The 16,054-nt window shown below is 44.5% G+C and overlaps 1 protein-coding gene across 1 annotated transcript in view; it reads right to left on the bottom strand.

Moving 5' to 3' along the window:
- The window catches only part of SMC5 (structural maintenance of chromosomes 5), a 108,724-nt gene that overhangs the window by 71,078 nt on the left and 21,592 nt on the right, over window positions 1-16,054 (bottom strand). Inside the window, exons 6-11 of the mRNA XM_050193372.3 lie at window positions 14,960-15,121; window positions 11,702-11,773; window positions 8,833-8,894; window positions 6,730-6,802; window positions 6,455-6,572; window positions 1,454-1,608 (exon numbers count right to left, since the gene is read on the bottom strand). Coding sequence (XP_050049329.1) covers window positions 1,454-1,608; window positions 6,455-6,572; window positions 6,730-6,802; window positions 8,833-8,894; window positions 11,702-11,773; window positions 14,960-15,121 — 642 coding nt within the window. The remainder of the gene's footprint in view (window positions 1-1,453; window positions 1,609-6,454; window positions 6,573-6,729; window positions 6,803-8,832; window positions 8,895-11,701; window positions 11,774-14,959; window positions 15,122-16,054) is intronic.

Raw genomic sequence — 16,054 nt, 5'->3', positions numbered from 1 at the left:
CTTTGGTGTTGCGCTGCTAAGCCTGAGGGTGCGGAATCAAATTCTGGCCACAGGTGCCGCATTTCGATGGGGACAAAACGCCCAAACACCCATGTACCTTGCATTGGGTACGCGTTAAGAATCGAAGGCAACGTCCAGAGTCCAATCGAAGTCCAGAGTCCAAATTAATTCAGAGTGCCCCACTATGGCATGTCTCATAATGATATTGTGACTTTGGCACATAATACCTATGCATTTGTTTTCTGAGTTACACAAATTACAATTCCAAATTTCTAATCTAGCTAGAAAAGAAGCCAGCAAACGACATTTTGCTCAGTTTTCTACACTATCTCTTTAAAAAACCCACAGTTTGACCCAAAAGGTGAAACATTGATTGCGATAGCAAATTAACGGACAGCTATACAAAGTAAGGATAGTAGCTTTATCAGGCATACAAACTTGTAAACGCATACCACCTAAATTAACAAGTATGGTGTCATGCGCACACAAGCCAACATGAACACGTCGCACTCGATGACTGCGGAAACTCGCTGTCAAAACGCTGGTGTGAGGAAACATGGCAGAAGCAGCAAGTGAATTGACCTTTGTGCTGCCGCTCGCATCAACGCAAAGTACACCGCAAAAACGCAGCAAATGGCAGACCCTGCCCCTTCACAGGTGGCTTTCAAAATACAGCGGCCCGGCTGGGCGTACACAGCCACCCAGGCTACATACACAGAGTACAATGCGCCCCCCCTCCCTACCCTCCCCCCGAAGCCTTGTGCGCGATGGAAGGTACCACAATTCCTCAACACCTTCCGCCGTTGCATGCGTAAGACTGCGCCGGCTGCATGCTTTCACTCACACATACAGCATATGGTGCACGGCGACATAGCCATTGGACTTTATAAGGAACCTCATGGCAACGCTAACTGCAGACTGTTGTTGCTTGTGGGCCACCTTCACTGGTGTAAACAGTTTTTGGCTAAGTGGAGTCGGTGCATTTGCAAGGCACTTATGCGAGGCCGGGGGCAATGCACCCTGCTTCGTTGCTTTCACAAACTGACAAGCAGAGGCGCATTTACAATCGGATGTGTGAGCCCTGGTTTCGCTTATCACAATAATTGGGGCCATACCTGCAGCAAGTGTCTTTGAGGCGGACATGGCCCAATGATAGCCAAAATGAGGCTTTCATAGCGACATGTGATGACATTCACTCTGTGCAGTAGTAAGGAGCAAATGTCGCAGCAGCAGTTCAACCACTTATAACAAAGCAAAAGTTGCATATTTATCGCTATAGTAGACAAACTACACTTCTTATGCAAAATCAAAGGGAAAGAAAGAAAAGGAAGAGAAGACAATGTGGCTATGACATGAGTCTTAGTTTTAATTGCGAGATGCGTAACTGACCGTCTCCAAAAGGTCTACAAGGGACTGCAGATTGAGAATGACAAGAAAAGAAAGGTGTTTGTACCTGAGTCATAATAGGCGGATAAATTTTCCCTTTAAAACGCCCCTCGTTCTGCTGCAGCCACATAGTCGCTTCATAGGCGTCTCGGCTTCGTCGCCTTAGGAGCTCCAGCCTCTGGTTCGACAGGTCCTTGATGCGCTTTATCTCCTGCACAACCGCTGCAATGCAATAGAGGAAGGAAGCAATTATCACTGTTCATCAGCTTGTCCAATTGCTTTATGCCATTTCATACATGGCAAGCAACATTACGAAGGCTAGACATCTCCCACTATTTACGTTCCTAATAGATATATAGCCAGTCACACTTGAAAGAAAGATATAGGCATGCATCATGTAATTTGATGTAATATGAAGTCTCATACTTTTATGTTGTAAAATATGATGTATTTAACATGGAAGATATGAGAGATTTAATACCAAACAAGCAGAGTGACACGCTTCTGCAACCAGCAGCAACAGCGCACACTCTGCACTCACGACCAAACCAGTATGTCGCAAACTGGAAGCGCAAACATGCATAAGTAATGTGCGATTCGACACAGCCTTAGGGAAGGCATCTGTAGTAGGCACCATGCTGTCAACTGCTGTTTAGTTAATGAGGAGTGTGGTGGGGGTAATACTGCCTCCTTAATCTGTAGTCTTTGGCGATTTCATTATATTTGATCATGCGATCTCTCTCCTCACTCGGGCCCCATGTTATTCCTGCCCTTTATCAGCTCGCTAACTCTCGAGCTAGGGTGTGTGCGGTTTCGTTGCCCAGGAGGGAGGAGTGGGCAGGCATCCATATGACATGAACATCATACTCCCCGCGAAGGTTAGTCATGATCCTTAGCGCTTCTTTCAAGAGCCTCCCCTTGGTGAAGTTACAAAGCGCAGTTTTAGAGTCACTGACTTTGACACTGGCAGTTGTGGAGGCAAGCACCAGCGCTATGGCTGCTTCCACCGCAGTTTCCTCATTTGCTGTTTTAATGGTGGCACTGGCAAGCTGGCGGCCAGCTTGATCTGAGGCGACCACTGCCATGTGTCGACTGTCTGCATATTCCGCCATGACTGCATAGACCACGTCCACACTGTTTTGAAACTTCTTGTGTAGTGCTTTTGCGCTTGCATTCCTCTGCTCTCGGTGATGTTCAGGGTGCATGTTTCTGGGTAACGAGGGTATGATGATGCACTTTCTGGTTTCTCTTGGGATGTCGTATTTATCCCCGCTTTGCCCAGTGTACGATCGCTTATAATCAATGTTACTCACAACTCTATTCAGATAGATGTAAAGAGTTATCAGTGGGCAGACTTCAGACACCGCAATCTGGGCTTGCCCCAACATAGTGCAGGGGCCAAACAACACATATACGAATGCGGAGCTGTGGGAGACCACTCTGCTCAGCTAAGACAGTGAGGTCAAACTACAAGTCTTCAGGCAAGCCGAAGATGCCACTAGGACCCAAGGGCTCCTAGGCGCCATCTAATATGGGGGAGATAAACTCCTTTGACATTTGCCATTTTCAATAAAAGTTGTTTCATCATCGACATAGCCTTACATCTACAAGTTGTAGTTGTAAAGTACAAAGTAGTTATTCCATAGAAAGTGTCGCAGATTACAAATGGTTGCACTGCGGAACACGCAACATGAGACTTCAATGACCACGCTATTCTGTGGGTTCCACAGTGTTACCTGTTAAGTATCAAATGGAGCAGTATATGAATGGCTCATACGGATAATCGTATTTGAAACCACAGAAGAGGACTGGTTGTACAAATCTCCTTTATTACATCGAAATTACAACAGTGCACATTAACTTCTATGGTCTTAGTTTAATTGCTCTGGTTCCCTTTTTTTAACCCTTTGACTTCCAGTTTTTTGGTTTTTTTCGGGTGCTTGTTTAGTGGACATTTCGTGTTGCATAGAAACTGTTTTTTCGTTGCCACTTTCTTTCAACGCAGTATTCATCAACAGCTTACAAATCCCTTTGTCAACATGCTGTAAACCAGCATGCTGGTTTACTATGGCTGTCCTGCTGAGACAGAGCAACAGAGCACCGAGATATTTGCTCCACCTGCTACAGTTGAACCTCGCAATAACGAAATCGGCGGGAAACGCGAAAAAATTCGCTGTCGCGAGAATTTAGTTGTTGCGAAAAGAGACAGCACAGATAGGTAATGCATCACAGAACAAAACTTTACTGTCCAAATTCCGTTAGCTTACTTTGCAGGCTTTGCTCGAGGATATAGAACCGCATTGTTGACAGTACAAAGTGTGCCGCATGCGTCGACCAGCAGTGGCAGTAGTGCCGTAGCGCAGAATTTAGTCAACTGCTTTCGGAGATGCGATCACTTGCCGAGATTTTGCGTAACTCGGCACGGACGCAGAGCAACAGCGCATGCAGCAGCATTTCGACAGCGCACGCTGTTGCCCGTAGGCGCCGACGCGGCCGGTGCCGATCGCAAAAGTGATCGTATCTCGTGTACGCGAAGGCAAACGATCGAGATAACGGCCCTTTCGCGCAAATCTACATCCGGCGTAGAATCCGCACACGATGCCTGTCGGGTGGCACCAAAACCAGCGTTCTTGATGCAAGGGATGCGTATTCCAGGACGATCGGTCAATCATGGCCTTATGCGTGACACTCCATATGCCGCGACCGCCATCTCAAGCGCCATAAACAATTTCACGTAGGTGGGACGTGGATTTCTTCGTTTTTGCTGCATTTTTCCCACCGAGGCGCACATTACGCAGTGCACGTGCTGCCGCGATCGGGGATTGTTGTTCGAAACACGCGTCCAGTTTGCGTTCAGTCTCGCCTCACGCGATTGGACTAGGCCTCGCCGAGTCAAGCGCGGGGAACGCAAAATGAACGCGCGTTTCGAACAACAATCTCGCCTGGTAGGCGCGCAAACACCGTCGTAACATGTCGGTAGCAACGTGCGTGCCGCTCATGGTGCCGCTTCAAACGGGCGATCAACGAACAAGATGGCGGCCATGACTTAATTCCAGCGCACTGATCGCTTCCGGCGCTTGGTTCTTCTGGTGAACAAAAATGGCGGCGCCCACGCAAGTGTAATGTGGTGGTATTTTACGCAATTTTAATGCAAAACAATCGCATTTGAGCACATTTTGGAGCCTGCTAGCCTTACGCAATATGCGGAGTTACGTTCCGGCAAATTTCGTTGATGCGGGATTGCAGTACAGCTACATTTCGTTGCCGAGAGGTACGAAATGCATTGAATCCTATGGGCGTTCGCCGGGGATACGAAAATGTTTCGTTCTCGCGGGAATTTCCTTGTTGCGGTATTTCGTTATCGCGGGTTCCGACTGTATTAGAAATTTATCTCACAAGCTTTAGGTCTCTCTACGACCTCTCTCTCTATATATATTACAACAGGTACACAATGGTCATTTTTGCACAAGTTGCTTCTTGAGAGGCAGGCAACGTGCTGAAAAGACGAAATGAGCCTACAGTAGAACCTCGTTGATACTTTCCCAGTACGTATGTTATCCCGGCGCCAACGTTCGCAATCGAGGACACAAAAAATGACCCAATACACTTACGCTCATTTTTTACCAGTTCATATGTTCCCAGAAAACACAAATTTTTGGCAGCAACGTTCAGTACATCACCACACTGAGATCGTATGATACGTTTTCCGACTGCTAGATTCTATGTAAACAAGAAAATGCGCAGGGCGCGTGCAACCGAAATCAGTATATAGCTGCCCACCGCGACAGCTTCATCGCCCATCTCAAGTGAAAACGCCGGCGCACATTCAGTTTGTCATTTCGGTACCAGCAAATCTCCGGGGTCATCGTACGGGGCATTTACAGCTGTCACCGCCAATCATATTGCGATGAGCATCTTTGCCTGTTTCACGGCGCGTTGTGCGTAGTGCCATTGGTAGTGTACTGCACACCTTTAATAGGCGATAATCTAAACGCACCGTCATTCCTCTCTGCAGGTGGCACAATGTGGGCATCATGTTTCGCTTCAGCGGCATCCGGTGTCGCCCACCAGATCGATTTCGTTTTGGTTCCCCGTCGCTCTCTTAAAACATCACGCAATAAGAAAACAACAAAATGCGTCGCAGGCCGCCAGAGCTCCACCAGCTCGACGTGTGTGGGCGTCTCATGCCGCAACGATCTGTGCGACGCTTCACATTACATAGATGTTAACAATAGTTGAGTCTGCCAAATTTTTTTAGTTACTTCGGATAGTACATCTTATGTTTCTTTTCTTGCATTTTTTCCTAAACGTATGAATGAGGTTCCACTGCACTTGCGAGTAGCAGCCAAAGGGTAAGGCGATACCTAAAAGACATTTAGCCCAACAGTAGAGAGTTTTAGAATTGGGGCCCCAAAGAAATTTGTGGGTGCTAGCGTTGGGACACACAGGAGTGAAGAGTTTTGAAATAGGGCTTTGTGTTTGCAGATAGTGTCTCGCGCTGACAGCGCCCCTACGGCATCAAAAGAAAGCTAGTAGAAATAATAAAATATACCATTTTATGATAAAAAGAGTAGTGTTGACTTTCCTGTTTTTGGCGTTTACTTACAATTTAGAGGTTATTCTATCAACAGCAAAGCAATTAGGTGCGCTTAGTTTTGAGTAAGCAACTTTACGGGCCTTCACCAGCCAAGCTAAGCCATGTTAGGCCTACAAGCCATGAAATCGACAATCGAATTTGGAATCAATGGCATCTGAGGAATCAATCTTCATAACATACGCTAGTTTAGAGAAGGCAATAACCACGATCACTTCTGCTAGCTTGTGAACTTCCCGCGTTACCACGGATCAGGCAGTTTGGTACTAGGTTCAAGCCATCGCTTCGATGGGTGCCGCCAGGTTTGCTGACGCAAATCTTTTGGGGCAGCGACCTAAAACCAATGTTACAATATTTCTAAACGGGCAATTTAACAATTCAAGATCAATTCAATGTTATTTTTAGTGTCCATATTAGAAATCTGAGCACAAGAACAGCAAAAGCAGGAAGGAAACTACTACACAAGATCATTACCATTGCTTTCACGCTGCTTGTCCCTGATAAAGTTCTCTGCCGTAGCCCTCTCATTGCTGACGCTGCTGATCTCTTGGTTGCATGCCTGTATTTCCCCTTGCAGTTCTTTAATCTTTTCCTGCAAGCAACAGAAATCATGGCATTCGAGGATCGACGCCAAGGTATCTCGGCACTAAATGAATAAATAAATAAATGAAAGAGAGCAATAAGGAAATAGTGCTTTGTCTTTTGTCAACAAGGCAGATAAAACAAAACAGACTGCTAATGTGACTGACCTCTACATCTTCTCTTGATGATTCAGCAACTTCTCGCTCAATTCCAGCAACTTCGTCAACATACTTCTTGATCCTGAATACAAGAAAGGAAATATGAATGCAGTTATTGTTGCTGTGCATATGTATTTGTCCCTTAATAGCACTGCACAATTGTGAGGCAGTCCAGATAAAGGAAATCATGAGAAATTTTGGTTGGAGTACTTGTAATATTAGAATAAGGCATATTTTGTATAAGTATGTATGTTCCAGACCGCAAGCGCTTTCTTTTTTACCATAAAGCTGCTGCTACCATCCAAAAGGTTGGCAAATGTTACAAAACATCCCTGGAAATTCTAACACAAAAAATTTTTAACAAGGTAGCGTTCCTTGCTTAAAACACAAACCGTAATCTCCCATCAACATGAAGTCATAAAACCGAGAAAAAAAAAAGTCAGGATAACTAGAGTTTAAAAAATACGAAATTTTATATACCGTATTTACTCGAATGTAATGCGCACTTTTTTTCCAATAAAACGCGTCCATACATTGCATGCGCATTAGAATCAAGTACGACCCTAATTCTGCATTACCATATCGCTACCCGGCATTCCAAAACGGCTGCCTCGTACACACTTCGAGCCTAGCTGCTGTAGCTTCCTCCATGTGCTCTAGTAGGTCATCCAGATTTCTGCGCTTGCTTTGTTGGCATGGAAGTGCCGACAGCGAAGACACTGGAGTTCAACGTATACGGAGACGGATAGAAATCGGGCTGCATCACGAGCATTCACAACGTTCGGACTGGCGCGAACAGGAGAGTCGTTCTACTACTTCAGTGGCTGCGGCATACGATGCGACCTATCTTGAAAGCAATCTGTGATGGAGACAAGAGTCTATGCATCTAGTCTATGCTGTGCTCTCGTCGTTAGTTCACGTTGAGTCAAGCGGTCGCACATAGGTCAATTCGTTCGCTCATGCTTCCGCACTCAAGCATTTAGATAAAGAGTTTCTGCGGCCATTGAGTTAGACATGTTCATGTTTGCCTGTGCACACGTGACACCATGCTTGTTAATTTAGCTAGTAAGTACTAATAGTAGTAGTACGTAAGTACTAATTTGATTCGCAATCGATCGCAATCAAGTCACAGTTTTGCCTTTCAGACAAAACTGCGACTTTTTTTATTTATCGTAACTTTAGTGCATTGGGAGTAAATCTTTGTTTTTCCAAATGAGAGAAAGCTGCATTTCTGCATGAAAGAATGAGGTGCAGGATACTGTGAAGAACTTTTTTTTAGGTCACGGCAAATGGGTGCGCATCACAATTGAGAGCAGTTTTCATTTCTTTTCTTTTTTCTTTCTTTCTTGTGTGTGTGTCATGGAAAACGAGTACGCATTACAGTAGAGTGCATGTTAGAATAGAGTATATACGGTAATCCATAATCGTACAGCTGCTGCTTGCACATAAAAATCCTTGAAATATATTCAACTGAAGCAGGCCATTATTTGCAGTGGCCTCATGCAGAATGCAGTATGGCATCAGAGTACACAGTACGTTCACCCATGCTTGTGAAGTACACACGCAGCTGTCTGCCAATTGCACTGCCACGTGTGATGCACACACACAGACTTCTGTTGTGATAGGACCACATTAGTGCAGAGTGCTTCCACAACACTAATAATTTATACGTTTTCAAAAAATTCGCTACCAAGAAGGCGTCATAAACAGGCACCTTTTGTGGGAGATAGCATCATTTCACTGATGTGGGTGTCTGTGCCAGCTAGAAAAGCTCCCTCCTGCCCTTAAAACGCAAAGTTGTTTTGACCCTAATATAGAGAAATAAAGCAGCTAATGCTACTGGAATCATGGCGCTGCACACCTGCACGCAACATCCATGACCTGGCAGGATGCCTGCTCAAGCCACGCTGCATAACTGGGGTACAGTACCATGCAGCTCCAGCAGTGTTAGCAGTCAACTAGTATGTGAAAGGCATGCAAAGCTGCCACTGTTCTGAACACATCCTTTACTGCTGCTCCAAACTGCTTCGATGCCAAGGCCAGCACTAGGGAGACGAGCGAAAGCAGTATTAAAATCTTTTGTGACAGAGTAGATATTATGGAACACCTCACCTTTCACTCCTCCCTTCTTCTTCTTGAATCTTTCTCCTAAGCTCATGCTTGACTGACAAGAACTGAAAGGACAAGAGGGATACAAAAAATTATTCACAAACAAGTGCTACTAAGCTAAAAGGCAAACAGTGAACCATCACTCGCACTAGTAGTATCATGAACCCAGATGGTTCACGATATTATAAGTGGAGCCAGCGCACTGGAAACACTTACGAAGACGCGCTAATTGGACAAGGGCAATGCTGGTCCTCGTCCACTTAAAACTTCTTTGTCTCTTACAAAATGTAAACCATTAAATTACATCAATTCAAAACCTCGCAACTGTTTATGCTTACAGCTGACTTTAGCAGTGGAGGCAATTGTAGCTGTAGGAATCACACTCTTCGTTTGTGATAGAAATACTCAGCAGAAAATCTGGTGCTACAGCCGAACTTTATATAATGAACGCACCAAAGAATTTGTTCTCTGTGTCGAACACACAAAACTTATTGACCGATACTCACGTAAAATAACTCCCTCAAACTATCTGGACATTAGATACACTGAACTCACTGCTTCCACTGACAGCAACATAAAGCCCATGAATGCAAGAAGCCGGCTTACCCGACAATCCAGGGCACATTTTCTGCTATGGATGTGCTGCAGTGGCACGGTAAAACCTCGTTAACTCAAACTCTGATATCTCGAAATACTGGTTAAGTCTAAATTCTTTCCTGGCGTGGTGCCAACTCCATGTATTTTTCACCTCTTATCTCGAAATGCTTTTGCACGGCACTCCAGATATCTCGAAATCTCGAGTGCAATGATGCTGGAAAAAATTTGCTGCTTAACTCCTTCATCGTTTCGGACAAACTCGAATCGTCTTTGCTGAACTGTCCCAAAACCGTTTCGGATGAGTGTAGCTCGTCTGCTGGAGATAATATCTTCTTTTGAGCATTTTAAACAAAACACACTCATTTGCGGGCTAGCTGGTATGTTACTTTGCAGCACTAGCAAGTAATTCCCTTTTTTTTTTCCCACCGCACTTCACATTTCTTTGGGGAACAACTCGTGTTTAACCCTTTCAGGGTCGATTATTTTCGCCATATGCCACCACCCAGGGTTGATTTTTTTTACTGCAGATTTCAATTCTTCAGAGGGACCTATATTGAAAAAAAAATGTACCATAATTCTTCTAGGGTGACCGTAAAGCGAGAAAAAAATATTTTGCGTTGGTATATATGTACTCTTTATTCATGAATAACAACAATAAAACAAGGAAATAAACTTATAAGAATAAAAAATTTGATGCATTGATATAGTTCAAGGCTTAGAATATGTGCACACAGAAATATTTCGCAAGTCTCAAATGTTCCTGCTCTTACACTAATATTTATATCCATAGCGTAATGGAACTGCATAGGTGAGCACACTTCAAGAAAACTGTGTGGTTGTCTGACCGTCAAAAAAGCAAAACGTGTGACAAACTTCCGCTAATCTTCATCTTATCGCCAACCAGGGGCAATTAGGTAGATATCGCGAGTCTCCCCGAAAAAAGAAAAGAAAAGGAAACGCATGCACGGCAGCATCCTTCCTATGCTCACCCCTGTGAGCAGTAAACGAGCGAGAGACAGGCGGCTGCCCTTCGAGCGATTAGTAACGAGATAGCCATCAGTTTCACGAGCGCAAGAAGCCGAAACCGCCCGCGGAACAAAACCCAAACTGCCGCCCGCCTGCCAATGCGCGAGTGGTGGTATAGACATGCCGGAGCAAGCTAGCTTTAAAACGAACCATGCAATGAAAACTGAAAGAGGGAGGCACAAGAAAAAATTTCCTTGTATTCCCACATAGTGGCAGCACATGCCTGGAAAGAAAAAATTAGGGAATTGGCGCACTCTTTAAACGTACCGACGGTGCCATAAATATATGGCATCGACCCCTTTGGGCTTGTTCACGGTGTCGTATATTTACGTCATTTACCCTGAAAGGGTTAAAAAAATGGCGTCCAGTGGAGGCGACGCATGTGTTGCTGGTCTGTCGTCTCAGAAAAGAAGCCTTTCGCTGTCGTCCAGCTTTCACTCATTTCACTCATTCAGACACGGAAGTGTACTTCGTTTCTGAAAGCGGAAGCAGCTGCAATGACTTCGAAATTAGCAGTTCATCAGATGAAGAAGACCGCTCAGAAGACACTATTGCGAGTGCGCGTCATTGGCGGCGCATCGACATGAATGACATCCCCATGATGCCTCCTCGGTTTCCGTTTATGGGCATCCCTGCTAACGCGTCATCAGAATGATAAAACTTTCTAAACTGCGCTCTTGCTCTGTTTTTTATTGTTGTTTACCAGCAAGTAACTGGCCTCCTTTATCATGAACAATAATAAACTTTAATATGCTAATTTGACTCTGTATTTGGTTTTTTTTTTAATATCGTAGACTTGCTTTTTTAGAAGAATATTCAATATCAAATTTAAAAATAAATAAGCAGTTTGGGCATAGAAATTGTCAAAATAATGAAACGGTTAAGTGGTTAAAGGTTTCCATACATTGCGTGCCACTGCAATATTACCAAAAAGTGACAGAACCACAAGTTTGTAGCAAATTCCATTTGATTCTATGTCACTTATTATCTGCCATTCACAGCCTCACTGATTATCTCACTGATGATGGAGCAAGCTGTAAAAGCATAAACTGCGCTCTACTCAATCGGCTTTGTAAGCAGAGCGACGGAAGCGATCTTGCCGCTGTCAGCATGACTATTAAACGAGAACAAATTGTTTTCTTCTGTTAAATGCATGTTAAATGCCACCCAGGAGACAAAGCTTAAATCATTGCTAACATAAAAACCTGCAATGTGTGAGCATTGTTGTCTATAAATAACAGCCACAAACCTTCTCTGCAAGTTCAGTGAGATTCTGCAGGGCAGCTTCCAAGCCTTTAGTAGCAGTAGCGACCTCTCCTTTCTGAAATAAAACAAAAAGTAGCAACGTGTAATAAGCGCAAGGAAACAGACAAAATATTCTATGGTATAATTGAAAGCAATGCAAAGCTAAAACAGCACAGTGGCCACAACCGTGCAGATATGCTATGCCTGCTACACTTTGCGAGGAATGGCAGTTAGCATGTACAAGGGACGTGTGCCAGTGCGCGCCAACTGCCGGTCGCTCTTAATTAGACATGCTTTGTATTTGGCTATTGAAAGAGCTTCAAAATGCACAACATGGATTTGCCTACTATCCAAGTGGGACAAAGCCACTCCGCACCACGTAGGAGCATGCGAGTGTGCCTTCCAGCCCTGCCAAGCACTTAAAAGTTGCACTTAGCTGCATAGCTGCGTCTGCTGCATAGCGTAAATATCGCGGCCGCCTCAAGGTGCTGTGACAAGCCCACTCGCCATTATGCTGTAGGTAAGGCACCACCCTTCTATTGCCGCTCTACCGTCCCCACTACTTGGGCCCGCTCCTTCGGAATGGAGGAGATCGAGCACAAATGGGGAAACGTAAATATTGCAGTCGCAGTATGTACAACAGTACTAGGTCTTTCTAAAAAATTATTTCAGTAATATATTCCTGGGAGGTACCATACCGACACGTGGACTTGTTTATCTTTTCCGGGTGAGCGTTTTCAGTGTCTAACAAACGTTATCGCCCAGCACGGGACATGCCTGCATGCATCGGAAGTTTGTGAAATGTTATCAATGGTTCTATCTGCTGTCTGTTGTCACCGAACTGTGTAATCTGATTGCATGTATGCGCAACGCGAAGGGTGTAGAACTTTCTGGAAGACGCGCAGGCACCAGTGACTGCACTGGAACGTTCGACGGCTCGTGTATAAAAGCCGACGCACTTGACCGGCAGATCAGACGTTCGAAGATCACTGACTGTGTTCGCCGCTGTCGCCGTTCTTTGAGTGTAGCCTGTTTTTGAGGGCACAAGTTTGCCCAATAAAATGCTAGTTCGTCATTCCCAGTTTTGCTGCTTTCTTCACCATCACTACTATGTGACAATACTCTACCCAAGGCATTTTTGAGGCTTCAAAGAAAGGTGGTTCAGGGTCCTTGGGAGACAATTACAGCTTATATGTGACATGGTTATCCAGGCGTAGAACTCTGGACAATGTGACATGATCATCATCAGCAGCAGCAGCAGCCTACTTTTATGTCCACTGCAGGACAAAGGCCTCTCCCAGCAATCTCAAATTATCCCTGTCTTGCGCTAGTTGATTCTGAGTTATGCCTGCAAATTTCTTAATTTCATAACCCCACCTAATTTTCTGTCATCCACGGCCATGCTTTCCTTCCTTTGGTTCCCATTCTGTAAATTTAATGGACCACCGATTATCTGCCCTACGCCTTAAATGGCCTACCCCAGGCCCCTTTTTCCCTCTAAATATCAACTAAAATATTGGATACCCCCATTTGCTCTTTGATGCAGACCGCTCTCTCCCTGTCTCTTAATGTTGTGCCTAAAATTTTTGTTTTATCGCTCGTTGCACAGTCCTTAATTTGTTCTCAAGCTCCTTTGTTAATCTTCAAGTTTCTGCGCCAAAAGTTAGTGCCAATAGAAAGCAATGATTGTATACTTTTATTTTCAAGGATAGCAATAGGTTGCCGGTCATGATTTGGTAATGCCTGCGGTATACACTCCAGCCCAGTTTTATTCTTCTGCAAATTTCCTTCTCGTGATCAGGGTCCCCAGTGAGTAAATGACCTAGATAAACATACTCTTGTCCAACTTCTAGAAGCTGACTGCCAATCACGAATTCCTGTTTTCTTGCCAGGCTATTGAGCATTACATTTGTCTTTGCATATAAATCTTCAACCCTACTCTTACAATTTTTCAGCTAAGGTCCTCAATCATGTGTTGCAATTCATCACCAGCGTTGCTGAACAGAGAAATGTCATCTGCAAACCATACATCGCCGAGTTATGAACCTGACATGTCCACCACTTTTCTTTTTTCTCACTATAAAGTAAAAGTAATGTTTTAGTTATATTGGCTTTATTACCACCTAGCTGTGCCCTCTACGAGTTGTATGTACAGTCAACCACAAAATTCTACGGAACACAAAATCTGAGAAATAGCAGAACATCTGCACAGCCTCACAATGTAGCCTAGTACTTGCATTTACAGCCTACACCAGTATGTGTGAAAAACATTGTGGTGTTCGGTTTTACCAACTACTCTTACAGGCTGCTCAGAAATTGAATGTTTTCCCAAGATACCATGGTGCGTAAACTTTCGTGGTTGATTGTACATGTGTAGCCGGGTCAAGTTCAGTAGGGGCTTCTGTTAAGAACCATAAGTCATTATGCACAAGAAAATATAATAATAATGAAAAATTTGCTGCAAATTTTCAATACTCTGTCTCACCAACTCGTGTCAGCCAACCAGTAAAGAGCACCGAATGCATGTTCCAGAGGAAAGAAGAAGGCTCGCCCATTATGCACTGCTCATGCTTCCACTGAACTTTATTCAGATGGCATTGCATGAAAGGAGACCAGAGGCAAACAATGGAGAAGCCCTTTTGTGTGGTTCTCTATTCTGGTTGGCTGACGTGACCCACAGCTTTCACTCGATTGCACAGATTTGGAGAAATGGAGTGCAGACAACAAAATCACCGCTGAACGCCAGTGTGCAAATCATGGGCACTTTATGTATTTAGTCCGCACGGCTCGTAAAATAGACACAACTCACGCCGTTGGGATACAAGTAAACGCATAAAAAGTTCCAATGCATTTGCAACATCGCCCGTGCCATCTGCTTTATCGTCTGCTTTTCTTATACCACTTCCTTAGGGAATGGTGCACCCTCATTTGCAGTATCAAACTATTTGCGTTTGCATCGCTGTTGCGACAGTAATACACAACAGTAATGCAGCGTTCATATTTTGCGCCGGCAGAGCTGCGGCCATCACGAAGACCTTCCACATTCAGTGCCAACACGATCCTGCAGTGGAGGTGTGGAAACACACGCCTGCATAAAGTGGAATACCCTCGCTAGGGAAGAAATTGAGCTCCAATCTCAAGCAAGAAACTTGCCATAAGGCTTCCTATAATCACGACTCCTTCATGCACCAATTCCATCCACGAGATGCATGCCCTGTGCGCACACACAACCCACACATGCACACCCAAGCAAGCCACTCACCAGTCGCTTGTCAGTTGCAGCAATATCAGACTGCCACTTGGACAACTTATCCACCATTCTCTGGAGTGGTGCCTGCTCCTTCTCCTTCAACTTCAGCTTGTCCTCTTCATCTCGCAGCTGCTTCTTCTCCTCCAAAAAGACGTGCCTTGCACTTTCGTATTCCTGCACACAATGCACAAAAATATGCGCATCATACCATGATCAGATCTCTGCTTCCATCATACTACGTTCCCGCACGCATGAATCTGACAGGCAGTAATCTACGTATCACCGTTCATGGCCTTACTCACTCGTGGTGTCTGCTGTGGCGACGCCTGAATGTTGCCGTGGCAGCTAACACAAACAGCAAGCAGCAGCCCTTTTCACAGCTCATAGACACTGTACTGAGCACTTCGGCTCAACTATAATAATCAACGGAATTTGTATCAGTACACAAAAAGCTCAATATAACAAACATGGATATAACGAATTACCGAACATAATGAAGCACATATAAAAGTTGGTTAGCCATGCTTTACTTTAATGGCGTATTCTACTGCCATAACGAAATCGAAAATGCATTATCCAACTCGGTATAAACTATAGCAAAGCAAACCTTTTTTTTTTTTTTTTTTCAAGTGCCTCAAACTATTTATTCTGGTAACAAAAATGTCAAGTGTAGTCACCAAGTGATATTTTACAGGCCAGATTTTCCAAACTTGTGCAATATTTCAGACTTTCCCATGGCCCTGCCACCTACTCGTAACACTAGAATAATAAAACTGAAATGCTGCATGACATTTCAGGCACAAACAGTGTGCAACCCCAATTTTGGTTGCAGTAGGCTGTGTTCAATTTTCACTCCCATCAAGCCATGATGAAGACCGCTGATGAAAGCACAACGTGGGTCGATCGCAACGGCACAAAGAAACATTCGGAAAGCAAGATGCTTGCGCGATCTCGCCCCGGGATGCATGTGCATGCTTTGGCTAGCGGCTTGGTTGGTTAGACCACAGGCAGCAAACCAAAGTGTTGGTCCTGCATGATAATACCTATTGTACGGTTGTGGATTTGCAGTAGTGCGCACATGTACTGTATTTTTGCGGGTATAACCCC

The sequence above is a fragment of the Dermacentor andersoni genome, chromosome 3, assembly GCF_023375885.2.
Source record: "Dermacentor andersoni chromosome 3, qqDerAnde1_hic_scaffold, whole genome shotgun sequence".
NCBI lineage: Eukaryota > Metazoa > Arthropoda > Arachnida > Ixodida > Ixodidae > Dermacentor > Dermacentor andersoni.
The sequence above is the reverse complement of the archived record's forward strand: the minus strand, read 5'-3'. Positions and strand labels throughout refer to the sequence as shown.